Below are 13,006 nucleotides of genomic sequence, written 5' to 3' on the forward strand. Positions count from 1 at the left end.
TTTCAGGTGTAGCTCACGGAACATTTGATGTTGAAACACCAGCAACTCCAACTGTTGATAAATTACCAATTCATAGTGATGTACGTGTTCATAAACATAACGAATCAGAATTACCAATATCAACCGCCAAACCTGAAGATCCAATATTTATGGCAATTATAATTGGAATATTAATGGCCATAATTTTTTTATTAGCTGTAGCAATATTTATTATTATAAATCGTCATAGACAACGTAAATGTTTTGCTAGTCCCTTAACAGCAAAATCACGTCTTGAAGAGAATCAACTGAGTTCGGCATGCACAACAAATGAAAAAGGAGTGCCTTCTGTTGCATATGGAATTACAAATGTTGATGATTTAAATCATAGTGGTAAAGTATCAGCAATGTTAAATATTAGTGGACGCTCAACATTGGTTAGTTCATGTATAGATAATAATATTGATATGCGCTTGGATGAATATCAGGAACCGTATCAAGCATTAAAATATGCACCATATTATAGTTATAGTGCTGTTGTTATGGAAATGAAGGATATGATGCCTAATAAATGTGAAGGTGAGTAAAAAATTTTAACGATACAGTAGGATCTCGATATGTCGAGCTTCAAAATGTACACGAAAAAATTCAACAGTATTATGTTGATAAAACAAAAATACAATTTGCGCGCATTTATCGAATATTACGACTTCCTGGAGGTTTTAGTACCTAAGCCAGATTTTTCTCAAAGTTTCTCAAAGTCTCCAGTTTTCTCAAAGTTATCCTAAGTTTTCGTATACCGTATTAACTGATTGTCCAATGGCTAACGAGTAACTTCTTCCACCCTCAAGCCTTCTTTCTGGAAATGTAAAATTCTTTGATTAATACAATGTTGTTTACTATCAGTAAAATGGGTTGGTATTTATTTTTCTAGGCCATTTAGAATATGAAAGACATTTTCAATAGATGATCGTGATCTCTTTTTCCAATCGACTTTAACTAAAAGTTAACATAAAACTTAAGTTAACCTAAAAATAACTTAACATAAAAATAACATAAAAACACCCAATAATTTTAGCTTATTCATAAAATCATTAAAAGATTTGATTTTTCACTTTTATTTTTTAGATTCATCCTATGATTATGCAGTTCCAGCAGAAATGGGAACTGTACCACTCCTAAATTCCGATAGTACACTATTAGTCACAAATAGAACTTTAAATAAGTGTTTAACTGATACATTACCAAAATGTGAGAAAATTGACGAATTAAAGGTAAAAAACTTGGTTTGGAAAACACATTTTTACGTTGATATTAATAATTTGTTATTTATTTACAGTTAACTTCTCAGAACGATATATTAAACGCATTAAAAATAAAATTAGAAACCACAGTAGTTCCTGAATTTCCAAGACATCGATTACGGATGGTTTCAAAATTAGCAGAAGGCACATTCGGCACGGTAAGTTTATGCATTTGCATTTTACTTTCTGGATGACAATTGGACTATTTACGTTTTGCTTTTCAAAAATATACTATTTGTTGTATTTATCAAAAAAACAGTATTTATATGGTCCTCTAACAGTTTTTGTTAAAAAAATTTGAACCTTCTAATGTATTCAATTAAAAGATTAAATGGCTTAATGTGAACTCATTAACAAATTTCTACTTTTCTATGTCGTCCTGGCCTTAAGAAAATTCACTAATTTCAAGTTTATTTCATTTCAGGTATATATAGCAGAAGCAGATGGTATTGCCGAGTATGCTACACAAACTACATTAGGAAAAAGATTAGTCGCAGTGAAATTTCTTTTGCAGGATGCCGCTGAGAAAGACAAGTATGTATTATTTAGTAATTTAAAAAAAAAAATTTTTTTCTCATTTGACATAATTAACTATATACTTATTGATATTGATGAAACGTGGTTCTAATCGTTTTTCATACTATTTTAATTTATTAAAATAAATATTTCACCCTTAAAAATTAACATTTTCTATTACTCATTTTAAGTCAATTAAAATATAATTTTTTTTTCTTGATTTTGCAGGCAATTTTTCCATAGGGATGTTCGTATTTTAGCTGCTTTAGAGGATGTGAATATATCAAGAGTGTTAGGTATTTGTAGTAAAGATGAACCAATTTGTGTTATTATGGAATATTTAGAACATGGTGATTTATGCACATTTTTGAAAAATCATCTAACAGTAGACAATCGTATATTGCCTTTAGAATATAAGGCTATTAGCTTTAATTGTCTTCTTTATATAGCTACTCAAATTGCTTCTGGTATGAGATATTTAGAAACTTTAAATTTCGTTCATCGTGACTTGGCTACAAGGTAGGTTTTAATTATTTGATCATTTTTAAATAAATGCGTTTTACAAAATGAGCATCGTACTGTAACTACATATTTTCATTTGTTTTCAGAAACTGCCTTGTAGGAAAAGCATATCAAATAAAAATATCCGACTTTGGAACGGGAAATGAAGTCTACGCAAACGATTATTATAAAGTAGATGGAAATATTCCACTTCCAATACGATGGATGGCATGGGAATCCGTATTTCTCGGCAAATATACAACGAAAAGTGATGTGTGGTCATTTGCTGTTACTTTATGGGAAATATTAACATTAGCACGTCGGCAACCATATGAAGGATTAAGTGATCCACAAGTTCTTGAAAATTTGGCACATATGCACCATGATAATGGACAATTCACTTACTTACCAAAAACTGCAAATAATGTTAAAGATATTTATGAATTAATGTGTGAATGTTGGAAACGGAATGCTTCAGAACGACCTAGTTTTCAAGAAATACATTTATTCTTACAAAGAAAAAATTTGGGATATGCGCCAATTTAATGACAAAAATTATATAAGAACTCTTCCAACCTTTTTATTTTATTTAGACTGAGATTGTATTGGCATTTTTAAATCGTTATATTTTTTCAAATGTAATGAATAATCAAAATTTTCATATTAAATATTTGATAATATCAATTTTATTAAAGTTCGAAATTATAAATTGAATGAATTCTATTATATAAGTATTAGCTTTTGAAAAAATTTATAAACAATTAAATACTATAATTTATTTTCTATACTGCTGTCTCCCGAAATTACCAAATTTTCGATAGGGAAGAAATTCAATGCTGCCACCAGGCTAATACATTTTTATGTTTAGCAAACCATTCTCACGTCGGCACGTCGCCGAAGGACTTGTCTTTCGAGTCTTTAGAAAAAACTCTTTCTGGTCAGTAGAAACACTTATTTTTGGACTGGTATAAATACAGAAAATAAATTGTACATTCTTTACAAATGATGTAAAAATTTTTAATTTGTAACGATCAGGAAACTGGCTGTGTACAAAGGACTACTTGGACTGTATTTCTTTATACACTGAACGTAGTACATATTAGTGATGTTTTAATATCTACTACAGAGTCTCTTGAACGCAAGAATCAGTGATGGATTTGAATATGAAGACACGTTGGCAAGAATTATTGTTTTACAAGCACAATTTGCGTTTTAAGTAAAATAATGAAACTATGTTTCTTAATTTCCTAATATCAAATCGTAAATTGAAGTACGTCAGTAAAGTCTTTCCAGCATTTTTATATGAAGCTGATCACTTTAGACGAGCTGACAGACTATTCTTATTTTAAAATAAGCGTCATACATCAAGAGATAAAAGTGAAATATGTACTATAATAAAAGGATGCAAGCAAGGTTTTACTTTTATTTTCACTTTAAAATTCGAATTGCATAAAAAGTGCGCTCAGTATTTATTTTTCCAACTTGTTAGTTAAACTTTCACAACACGCATAAATTATACATACAAAAATATTTTATTACCTAGAGCTCGGAATGTCTGAAATTAAGAGTAACTCAATTTTTGTAATACTCTTAATTTCGTTATTTTTTGAAATAAAAAATCAATTTAACATTTTAATGCACAATACGACACGAAATGTTCCTATTTCACAACCTTTCCACAAAGAAATTGAACATTTGTAAAAAAAAATGCTAATATAATCTAAAAAATTGGTAAATAAAAAATTTATTAGTTTAACGAACCTTTCTTATTTTTATACTATCTTGAAATATATGTATATTTTGTTAATTTTGTAAATAGAGGCCTTTAGCTTGTTAAATAATAAAAAAAACAAAAAATGAGTGTGTATGTATGAGTATGCAACATCTTATGAACAAATAGCAAAAAAAAAATATTTTAAAATCAACCACAGATGTTATTATGTAAATATAAACAATAATTAATTATTAATTAAAAAATATTTATTATATTCCTATAATTCTTTTCTTTTTTATATTTATTTCAAGTTAATTAAATAATTATAAAATATATAAATTAATTTGAAGTTATTTAATGACCTGTGTACACGATTCGATATCTCCGATTAAAATGGATGGATGTATACATTAATCGCATTGATCAAGTCATAAATAATAAACCGCCAGAACCGCTTGGAATTGTTTTAAGAACTTGAAACAATGTTTTAAGAACTTGAAGGAAATTGGAACAAAAATTCGAGGACTTTCCGTTATCTAGTGCAAGACACAAATTATGCAGATCTAATTATCTCAGAAGTTATTAAGACAAAATAGTTTCTAATACGGTTCATGTATATTTCCAAACAGCTCAAAAACACCATACGTTAAAGTAAATGGAGCACTGTAAAAAATGTTTTTACTTTTGAGTAACAGTAGTAGTAGACACTTCGCGTGTCTATCAAGAAAGTTTTACTGGTTTTCTTATGTTCCAATTTTATTTTTATCTATTAAACTTATGTTCTACGCCGATTTAATTATCCTAATTCGTTAATTCCGCCATTACAAACGCAATATCTACAAATTATTTAAGAAACACAAGTAATAGTGAGTCAAAAAGTAATAATTTGTGTGTACCTGATTAATTTACATCTCAATTATCCCTATCCTCTGTAGCCTAATACTGTAGCTCTTGTTTCATTCCCAGTGAATAAGTTTTTAAGCTTGGTAATTATTTCTAAAAATATATTTTTTGAATGTTTACGAATTAAATAAGCTCATTAATAATCAGAGCAAAAAACAGTTAAGGTTAAACGTCGTTCAAAACATTTCTTTTAAAAAATTTGTTGTCTGTTAAAGTTAGCAGAACGACAACATGTTTTATTACAGTTTAAACTTTAATCATATTTCTAAGCGTAATGAAATCAAGATTATTTTAGCTCGATTAAACTGCCAACCACGCTCTCCATTTACTTTAATTTCAAATTTGTTATTAGGCGTGTGTCCGAGAATTTGAATTGTATACAGAGGCCATAACAAAAATTATTTGTAACAAATATCAAAGAACCATAGACTTGAAAAATACTAAGCCAACTTTTGTTATAAATAAATTTTCATGACTAAATAAATCATTCGTAGCGAAAAAATTTCTTTCTGCATTACGAAATATCCATTTATTTATTTATATGATCCTGTTTATTATTAATACCAATTATTTTGATTATTGAAGTTATTCTTCTTTAGACGCGGTTTGAAAAATTGATGGGAGTGAATTTTTATGATGCGCGGCGCACAGAGCGACGAAAAAAGTACATGTTGAAGTTAGTCACAATATTTTAACTTAATGAAGTTAGTCGATAAACCAAATGCCACTCACAAGTCATAATAGACAAGAATAGTTAGATGACAGATTAAGTGCCATCTAAAGAAGAATAACTTCTTACGTGAGTACATAAGTACACACATCCTTTTTTATTTTTTACTCTTTTCAATGTAGTTTCAATGGCACTAATTTCTATATTTGCTAAATAATAAAGTTACTATAAAAGTTAGAGTTGGATTAATACCATTTAAACTTTTAAAGATTTAGGTTCAGCGCCGATTAAAGTGTAAGGTGACTTATTTCAATTTTGGGTGGTCTATTCATGAACTTTTTAGAGCATAATATCGCTTGCGCAAATATTGAAAGATTTTCTTTAAAATAATTATAAGTGCAATAAAACCACGGAAGTCACTCCAAGAAATATTTAGAGCGTATCACAACTAACTCCATGCCGTATGTCCGCAATTAAGTTAAATTAATTTCTACAGATATCATTAAGCACCATGTTCAATAAACTGATTTTTTTTTAAATTATTTGAAGTGCAAAGTTTTAGATAACTTTGGCCTTTAAATATTTCCGTTGTTTGATGAAAATTCCTACTTTGTAGAGTGTATATGAGACGAGAATATATGTTTAATTGTGGGAGCTCCTCTGAAGCCTCTCCGAAAGAATCAATTTTACTGAAATCATCTCCAGCGTTTCCTCTGCTTTCTCGCGCCATCAGCCAGTTCGATAGTCAAGACTCAAGATCTAGGTTTTCTGTTTGAAGTACTCCACCCAAAGGCGAAGTTAAAGATTGTACCGAGCTCAAAATATTCGTGGATATTTAATTAATCAGTGGAAGCGCATTTCATAACTGCATGATGCATTTACAGGACTATATTATTAGTTAAAACTAATGTGGACAGTTTTTTAATTAGAAGTTTAGATAAATAATGTTTTCTGGTGTTTTGGGCGGATATTGTGACAAAAAACTAGCACATAAAACTAGTTTTAAAGGAAAGTTTATTTTTTAAAGATACATATAAGAATAAGAAAAGAGAAAATATTTTTGACGCGATTGACAACCTAGCTATTTAGGCAAACTAAGAAGAAAGGCAATAATATTAAAAATTTAAACATACATTTTTATAATAGGTACTTTTATTTCATACGTAAGTCTCCTTACTCTTTAACTGGCACTGTTTAGTTTATTTTTAATTGCATATCGTAATTTAAATTTTTTCGAAATAAAGGAAAGTAGATTGGTTGCTAATTTTGAAAATTCAAAAATTGATAAACAAGCCTGTTTGATGAGGGTTCTTGAAGTAAACAAAAGTAAACGAATCACTATTTGCTCTCGAGCGAAAAAAGTTTTCGAATTATTGAAATGGTATATCTTAAAGCGGTTTCCAACGCATGTTAGTAATGTACATCACATGTATGTACAATATTTATGTTCAAGTTGACCAGGGATGGCAAACCCAAGATTAGCGTGCTTTTAATGTCACACGACACAATATTTTGGGTACGCCGCCGATCACAAAGTCTACTATGAAGTATTATATTACGAACGAAGCGTATTACCCGTGAACTAAACGAAGCGTATTTTCGAAGAAAAGAGTGGGTCACACTTTTTGGATATTTCAAAATTCCTCCAGAAAAATAGGTTTGGTTATGAATTTTCAAAATTGGCCAACGTCCAATCTAGATTGAGCGTTTATGATTTGCATTTATCTGATACCAATACTATTAAATAACAATAATATCCGTACTTCTGGGGCCAGACATTTTTAATGTAATAAAAAAAAAGGCATAATTCATTTACTGTGGTTGTGTGATGACACCAACTGAATATTTAAAATAAAAAGTAAAATAGTAAAATTTAAAAAAAGAAAGTAAATTTTGTTATCAAAGTCAAGATGTGTATACATGAAATATATATTCAAGGCTTTTATTAGATAATATATTATATAATAAAAAAAATTCAAAAACCTCTTCATATCTGTAAATAAGTAATTGTAAAATTCCTTTTCGATTTTGTTTATGATTATTACTTCATATTTTTAGCATTATTTTTGTAAGTATTGATGTACAAATTTGAATAGAGAAAAACTACTAATATTATGTAACAATAATCGCACCAAATGAGCACATTATTTAGATTTGACTCTTGAATAGTTTTTAATTTGAGAAAATAAAACAAAAACCCTTTTTAGATTACTCAAAGACTGATGATAAAAATTCTTCAAAAAAATTATTCGTTTTTTTTTTCTTTTTAATTTACTCACCATTTTGTAACCTGTAATTATTATAATTCCCCATTTCACGCAAGTCCTCTTAAGAACAAAAGCATCTAAAGTTTGAAGATTGGCTACATTTTCCCATTTTATCGAACATGGAAAATAGACACATAGCAGAATAACACTGATTAAAATTACGCTTCCTCTAATTTCCAAATATATTATGCCTTGATAATGATTTGAATTTAATATGGCTGAATTTGTATCATGATTGGTATATTAATATACGGTTCAATCCTAATTTCAAAAAATTTTTCGCAACTCATCGCCTTTCAATTTTTTGACCGTCTAGTAAGTTTATTTTTACCAAAAATATAAAAATACCTATAACGTAGCAAGACCCCACACCGCTAGAAGTTATATTTAATTTTGAACTAATTATGGATAATTTCGGTCAATTAAAAATCCTTTCTTATGAAGTATAAATTTATGATATTTGCAATTTCAAAATAAAACGAAAAAATATTATTTCGGTTTATAAAAATAATAATAAATACTTCCATTTTTCCAAATCGGCAATGATCTTTCGAACAGAGCGTTTTAAGCTACCTCCATAAAAAAGGTAAGTTAAATGATTGAATTAAGATAAAGCTAAAGGTAACTCAGGTAAGTAAGATCTGAAGGTACATATATGATATAGGTGAAAGTAATCCAAATGTCATGAAAATCAAATTCACTTTACCCAGATTTATAATATTAGGGTTCTAAAACAATGATAACGAATTTCAAAATTGCTGACATGCAAATGTAAAAAAATCAATCAAGCTGCTATTGAGCATGCGGGTACAGCCCTATTAACAATACAATATTAGAAAATGAACGAAAAAAAAGCATTTGCAATGAAAATTTTGCAAGCCTCAAGCGCATCTCTTGTTTCTTTCTTTTATAAAAGTATTTTAAAAGTAGTGATGAGTAGTCATGATCGTACGAAACCGTTCGTGTGCGAGTCCTACTAGCACTTGATCGGTTATTTTATTATAAGCCTTTCATAACCTTCGAAATAGGGGTGGAGTTTGTTTTACACAGGTAAAATATATTTACATTTATAATTTTACTCATAGATGGCGAACTGAAATATCATAAATAAATTTAATTTTTAAATATTTTTTAACAGGTATATCTTTATAAATTGTAGCTCATGTGTTAGTCTGATAGAGATAGAAAAAACGATACATTCGAATAGTTTTATTTTTATCCCTAAAAAAGCTGGTATATTGTCCAAAAGGTACATTACTAAACTAATATAGTAATTAAGTTTGAATAGTAGTCTGAAAGTATGTTCTTAAAAATTTTTTATGATTGAAATTTCAAATACAAGTAGCTGTTATTTATTATATTTGATAATTTAATAATAGTTTTGTTTGGTTGAAATTGCATGGACAGATACTGAGATTAATAAACCTAGATATAATATTTTGAAATAGAATGTTTTGTTTTTATTTTATCGATTCATTTAGAATTAGAAAAATTCGAGGATCGATCAGGTGATAATATTTATAGTTTTGGACGTCAAATTCTTATTTATAGGTTTCCTTATCGACTTTTTTTCTTAATGCATCATGATTACATTGAAACAATCAGGTGGCTTAAATTGTCTTGTAATAAGTGTCTAACTATCAATTATATTTAAAACTGATATTGATTTTTTCTCGACATTTTAATCTGAAAATCTAACCATTTTCTTATCTTTTAATCAGAACATAAGATAAAAGTCAGGTGTAAACGGCACGCTACATCCTGCCTACCGCATATTTCTAAAAAAAAATTGTCTGTCTCAGGATTTGAGCCAGAAAAGGAGAGGCCATGGATTACTTTTTCATTTTCATCCAATTAAAGAAATAAAACTACGAATTAACAAATATTAAAATGTAATTCATGGGGCATTTGGAATATGAAAAAAAATAATAATTTTGAGAAAAAATTTTAGAAACCCAAAAATTAATTGTACTCGTTTTTCAACCTCTTCAAGAGGTTTATCTTGAAAAAAGAATTTAATGAGCTTAATAAGATTTTTGATGCCGTTTATGATAAAATTAAAAACCATTTTACGGATTTATGGAAAACAATGACATCGACTGAAACCAGCATATTACTTATTTTCAGAAGTCTATCTATTATATAATTTTCCTGACACGGTTTCCCCTTGGATCCCATTTGGATAAAAAAATTTTAGATTTTAGACCTCGGTACCTTTTAAAATATAGTCGGGGGTTTGGCCACTAAGATGCCAATCCATTCAATTTTAAACGGCGAACTATGGATTACAATTATCTGTAAATTTATTTTCTAAAAAATAGAAGTGCATTTAATGTGGATCTGCTATCGTTTAATGTGGAAGTGGTTCTCGAGAAGCGATGTCATCCAAGTATTATCGCTTCTTATTTTAAATCCATAACATATTTTGTGTGATTGTGTGCAAGCAGTTGGTTAGAGGGGGTGCACTTTTGGATCCTCTGGAGCTTCGAACATGGCTCTGTGTCCATATGAGCAGAAAATTTAATTAAAACTCTTTATTCTTCTGAAGGAGCAATCCAACAATATGCTATTTAAATTGAGTAAATGGTAAAGTTATAAAGGTTTTAATGTTTTAAACACACTTATTCTAAGGGTTTCGTTTTTTCAATTTTGATAAGCGAACCTTAAAAATTTTTCAGTATTCATAAATAGAGCAGCGTTACAACATTTTCCCTTAAAATTAATCTAAATGTTCCTTAGAAATAGTATATCATTTGAGAGACATCAATATTATTTAGTTTTATATTGTATTTTTCAAGGATTCTTAAGATTAGTAAACAATTATTGGCAGGAAATTGCGAAATTATGCTTATTAAAACTATAAATAATGAATTATAAAAGAATCAGGTGATAATTATAGTTTTTAGACGTCAGTATTAATAGTGTTTTGATATCAGCTAGTTTTTTTTCTAGGATTAAAATAGTAGATACTTAAGTTTCATAATATCCAAAAAAAAATTTTAAACTACTGGCTTTATTGACTAGATTTATTATATTTTGCTAAGAATCCAAAATCAAAAGTAGCATCTAAAAAATCATTTAAAAATTAATGATGCCCAGATTTTTATCGTTTGGTAATTGCAAAGCCTAATAATATAGTAACGTGCGAGGTCCTTGGAGAAATTTTCTTGATAAAAATCACTTTTTATGAAAAAATGTAATCGAAAAAAGATTTAAAGCAAATGTCGATGAAAATTAAAAAAATAATGATTTAACAGTATCAAGAAAGAACCAAGTTGGGAGTCAGAAATTGGACAAAATAAACATAACTCATTTTAACCCGATTTCAAAGTCGACATATTAGGAAAATTTCCCATTTTTATTTTTTACGACTCAATTAACGCCTTCGATTTTGTTTTTTCCTGCATCTTTTAAAAGTTATTTTACTTTGTTTTCGAAAAGTCGGGCTCATAATGAGTCTGAAAAGTGAATAGTCGCTAGTTAAAATAGTTAATAGTTGAGCAGAAAAGTGATTATTTACGAACACTTGACAATTGTATATTTATATATTTTTAGCCCCCGAACCAAAAACATAGGTGGCCACTATGTGCGTGTTTCTGTCTGTCTGTCGGTCCTATGTCGATGCATATAGCATCGTAGCTTCTAAGCGGATGAACCGATTTTGATTTTTTGTTTGAAAGAAAATAATTCAATGGAGAGTGTCCTTAGCTTTTTTTCAAGTTCAAGTTTAGGGTTTCGAAAAAACTAAAACAACTAAACAAGAGGCGCTGGTCTTAATTATCGGTTCAGTTTGGATCAGCGAGTTTAGATAGGCAATGTTGAGGCAGATCTGAACTTAGAACTTGAGCATAGAATGAAAGATAATTGCTTTGGAAGTTCAGTTTAGAATGGTATTCTGTAACAGACGAAAGTCATTCATGAATCGCAATGCAGATGACGATTTAAGTAAAGATATGATTTAAATAAATTTAAAATTTAAGTTCATAATCATCTAATTTCCTTTCTGAATTTCCTTTTTGTATTGATCATGAACAATTTTTATTGCTTGTAACGAAACAATTCTTAAATTCATGGTACAATGTTCAAGAGTTAAATAAAAACAGTATTTTTTTTAAAGATTTAGATTAAAAAAATACTTACGTACTTGAACAATTATTATATTGTCAAAGAATTTATTTTACATTACGTGATGTAGTATAAATGTATTATGATGACAAGATTTCATTATCAGTAATCATATTAAATAAAAATTATTTTTTGATTTGAATTATTTACAAAAGAAGATCCCAAATGATCTTGTTAATATGTTATTATTTGAGATGAAAAATATTAATTAGGGTGGGATGTACATTCGGTTTACTCACATAACTTTCATATTAATAAATATTTTGTATACCTTAAAGATATTATTCCAAGCAATGACTTGAAAAATAACTCTAAAGAATTTTAGATACCTGTTAAAGTGAGATTATATCTAATAAAACTTTATTTTTCTGGATAACATTCGGTTGCGCTGGGTAGCGCTTTCTAGAGCCTCCTCAAGAAATTGAATATATTTCTTTAAACCAAATTTCAAATAACATATAGATCAATTTCAGTACTATAAACACGTATTTAAACTACAACTTGTTTCATATTTTTATTATTAAAATAAACTTCTTACATTTAATTCGAAATTTTTTGTTTACTTTATAAGTCAAAGTCTCTCATACATGATACTTGTGTTAAGTAATATAACTTTTGTTATATTAACATATTGTATCACTTAATATATGAGAGTGAGACTGTACACTTCAATGGAAAACGCACATTACGTATTTTCATTTGAACAAATAGAAAGAAACAAAAAAATTACACAGAAGGACTCAAATTCGGCTTTTCTAGATATTCGATCTAGAATGTAACCAACTTTGTCACTCCTGCTTTATGTCAGTGATTATAATTATATGTAACCTCTTCGTGTCTATCCTATTTTTGTGCTTATGTATACAGAAACTCCTGTGTATCTTAATAAACAAAAGCAGAGCTGTAATTGCCTGTAAACCGAAGATTTGCGACGCAATCGACAATATATATGTGAAAGACACATTGTTTCAACCAAGTATTTTAACTGCTTCGTTTGAGACACTTGTTTTACGTCAGGAGCTCCGAC

At 28.6% G+C, this 13,006-nt stretch overlaps 1 protein-coding gene across 1 annotated transcript in view; it reads left to right on the forward strand.

Annotated features, from left to right (window-relative positions):
• Positions 1 to 2,870, forward strand: part of LOC123294822 (discoidin domain-containing receptor 2-like) — a 62,524-nt gene extending 59,654 nt beyond the window's left edge. The window contains exons 7-12 of the mRNA XM_044875986.1: positions 7 to 558; positions 1,108 to 1,253; positions 1,319 to 1,441; positions 1,708 to 1,817; positions 2,028 to 2,318; positions 2,408 to 2,870. Coding sequence (XP_044731921.1) covers positions 7 to 558; positions 1,108 to 1,253; positions 1,319 to 1,441; positions 1,708 to 1,817; positions 2,028 to 2,318; positions 2,408 to 2,846 — 1,661 coding nt within the window. The 3' untranslated portion in view covers positions 2,847 to 2,870. The remainder of the gene's footprint in view (positions 1 to 6; positions 559 to 1,107; positions 1,254 to 1,318; positions 1,442 to 1,707; positions 1,818 to 2,027; positions 2,319 to 2,407) is intronic.
• Positions 2,871 to 13,006: the final 10,136 nt, after the last annotated feature.

This window comes from Chrysoperla carnea, chromosome 3 (genome assembly GCF_905475395.1).
Source record: "Chrysoperla carnea chromosome 3, inChrCarn1.1, whole genome shotgun sequence".
NCBI lineage: Eukaryota > Metazoa > Arthropoda > Insecta > Neuroptera > Chrysopidae > Chrysoperla > Chrysoperla carnea.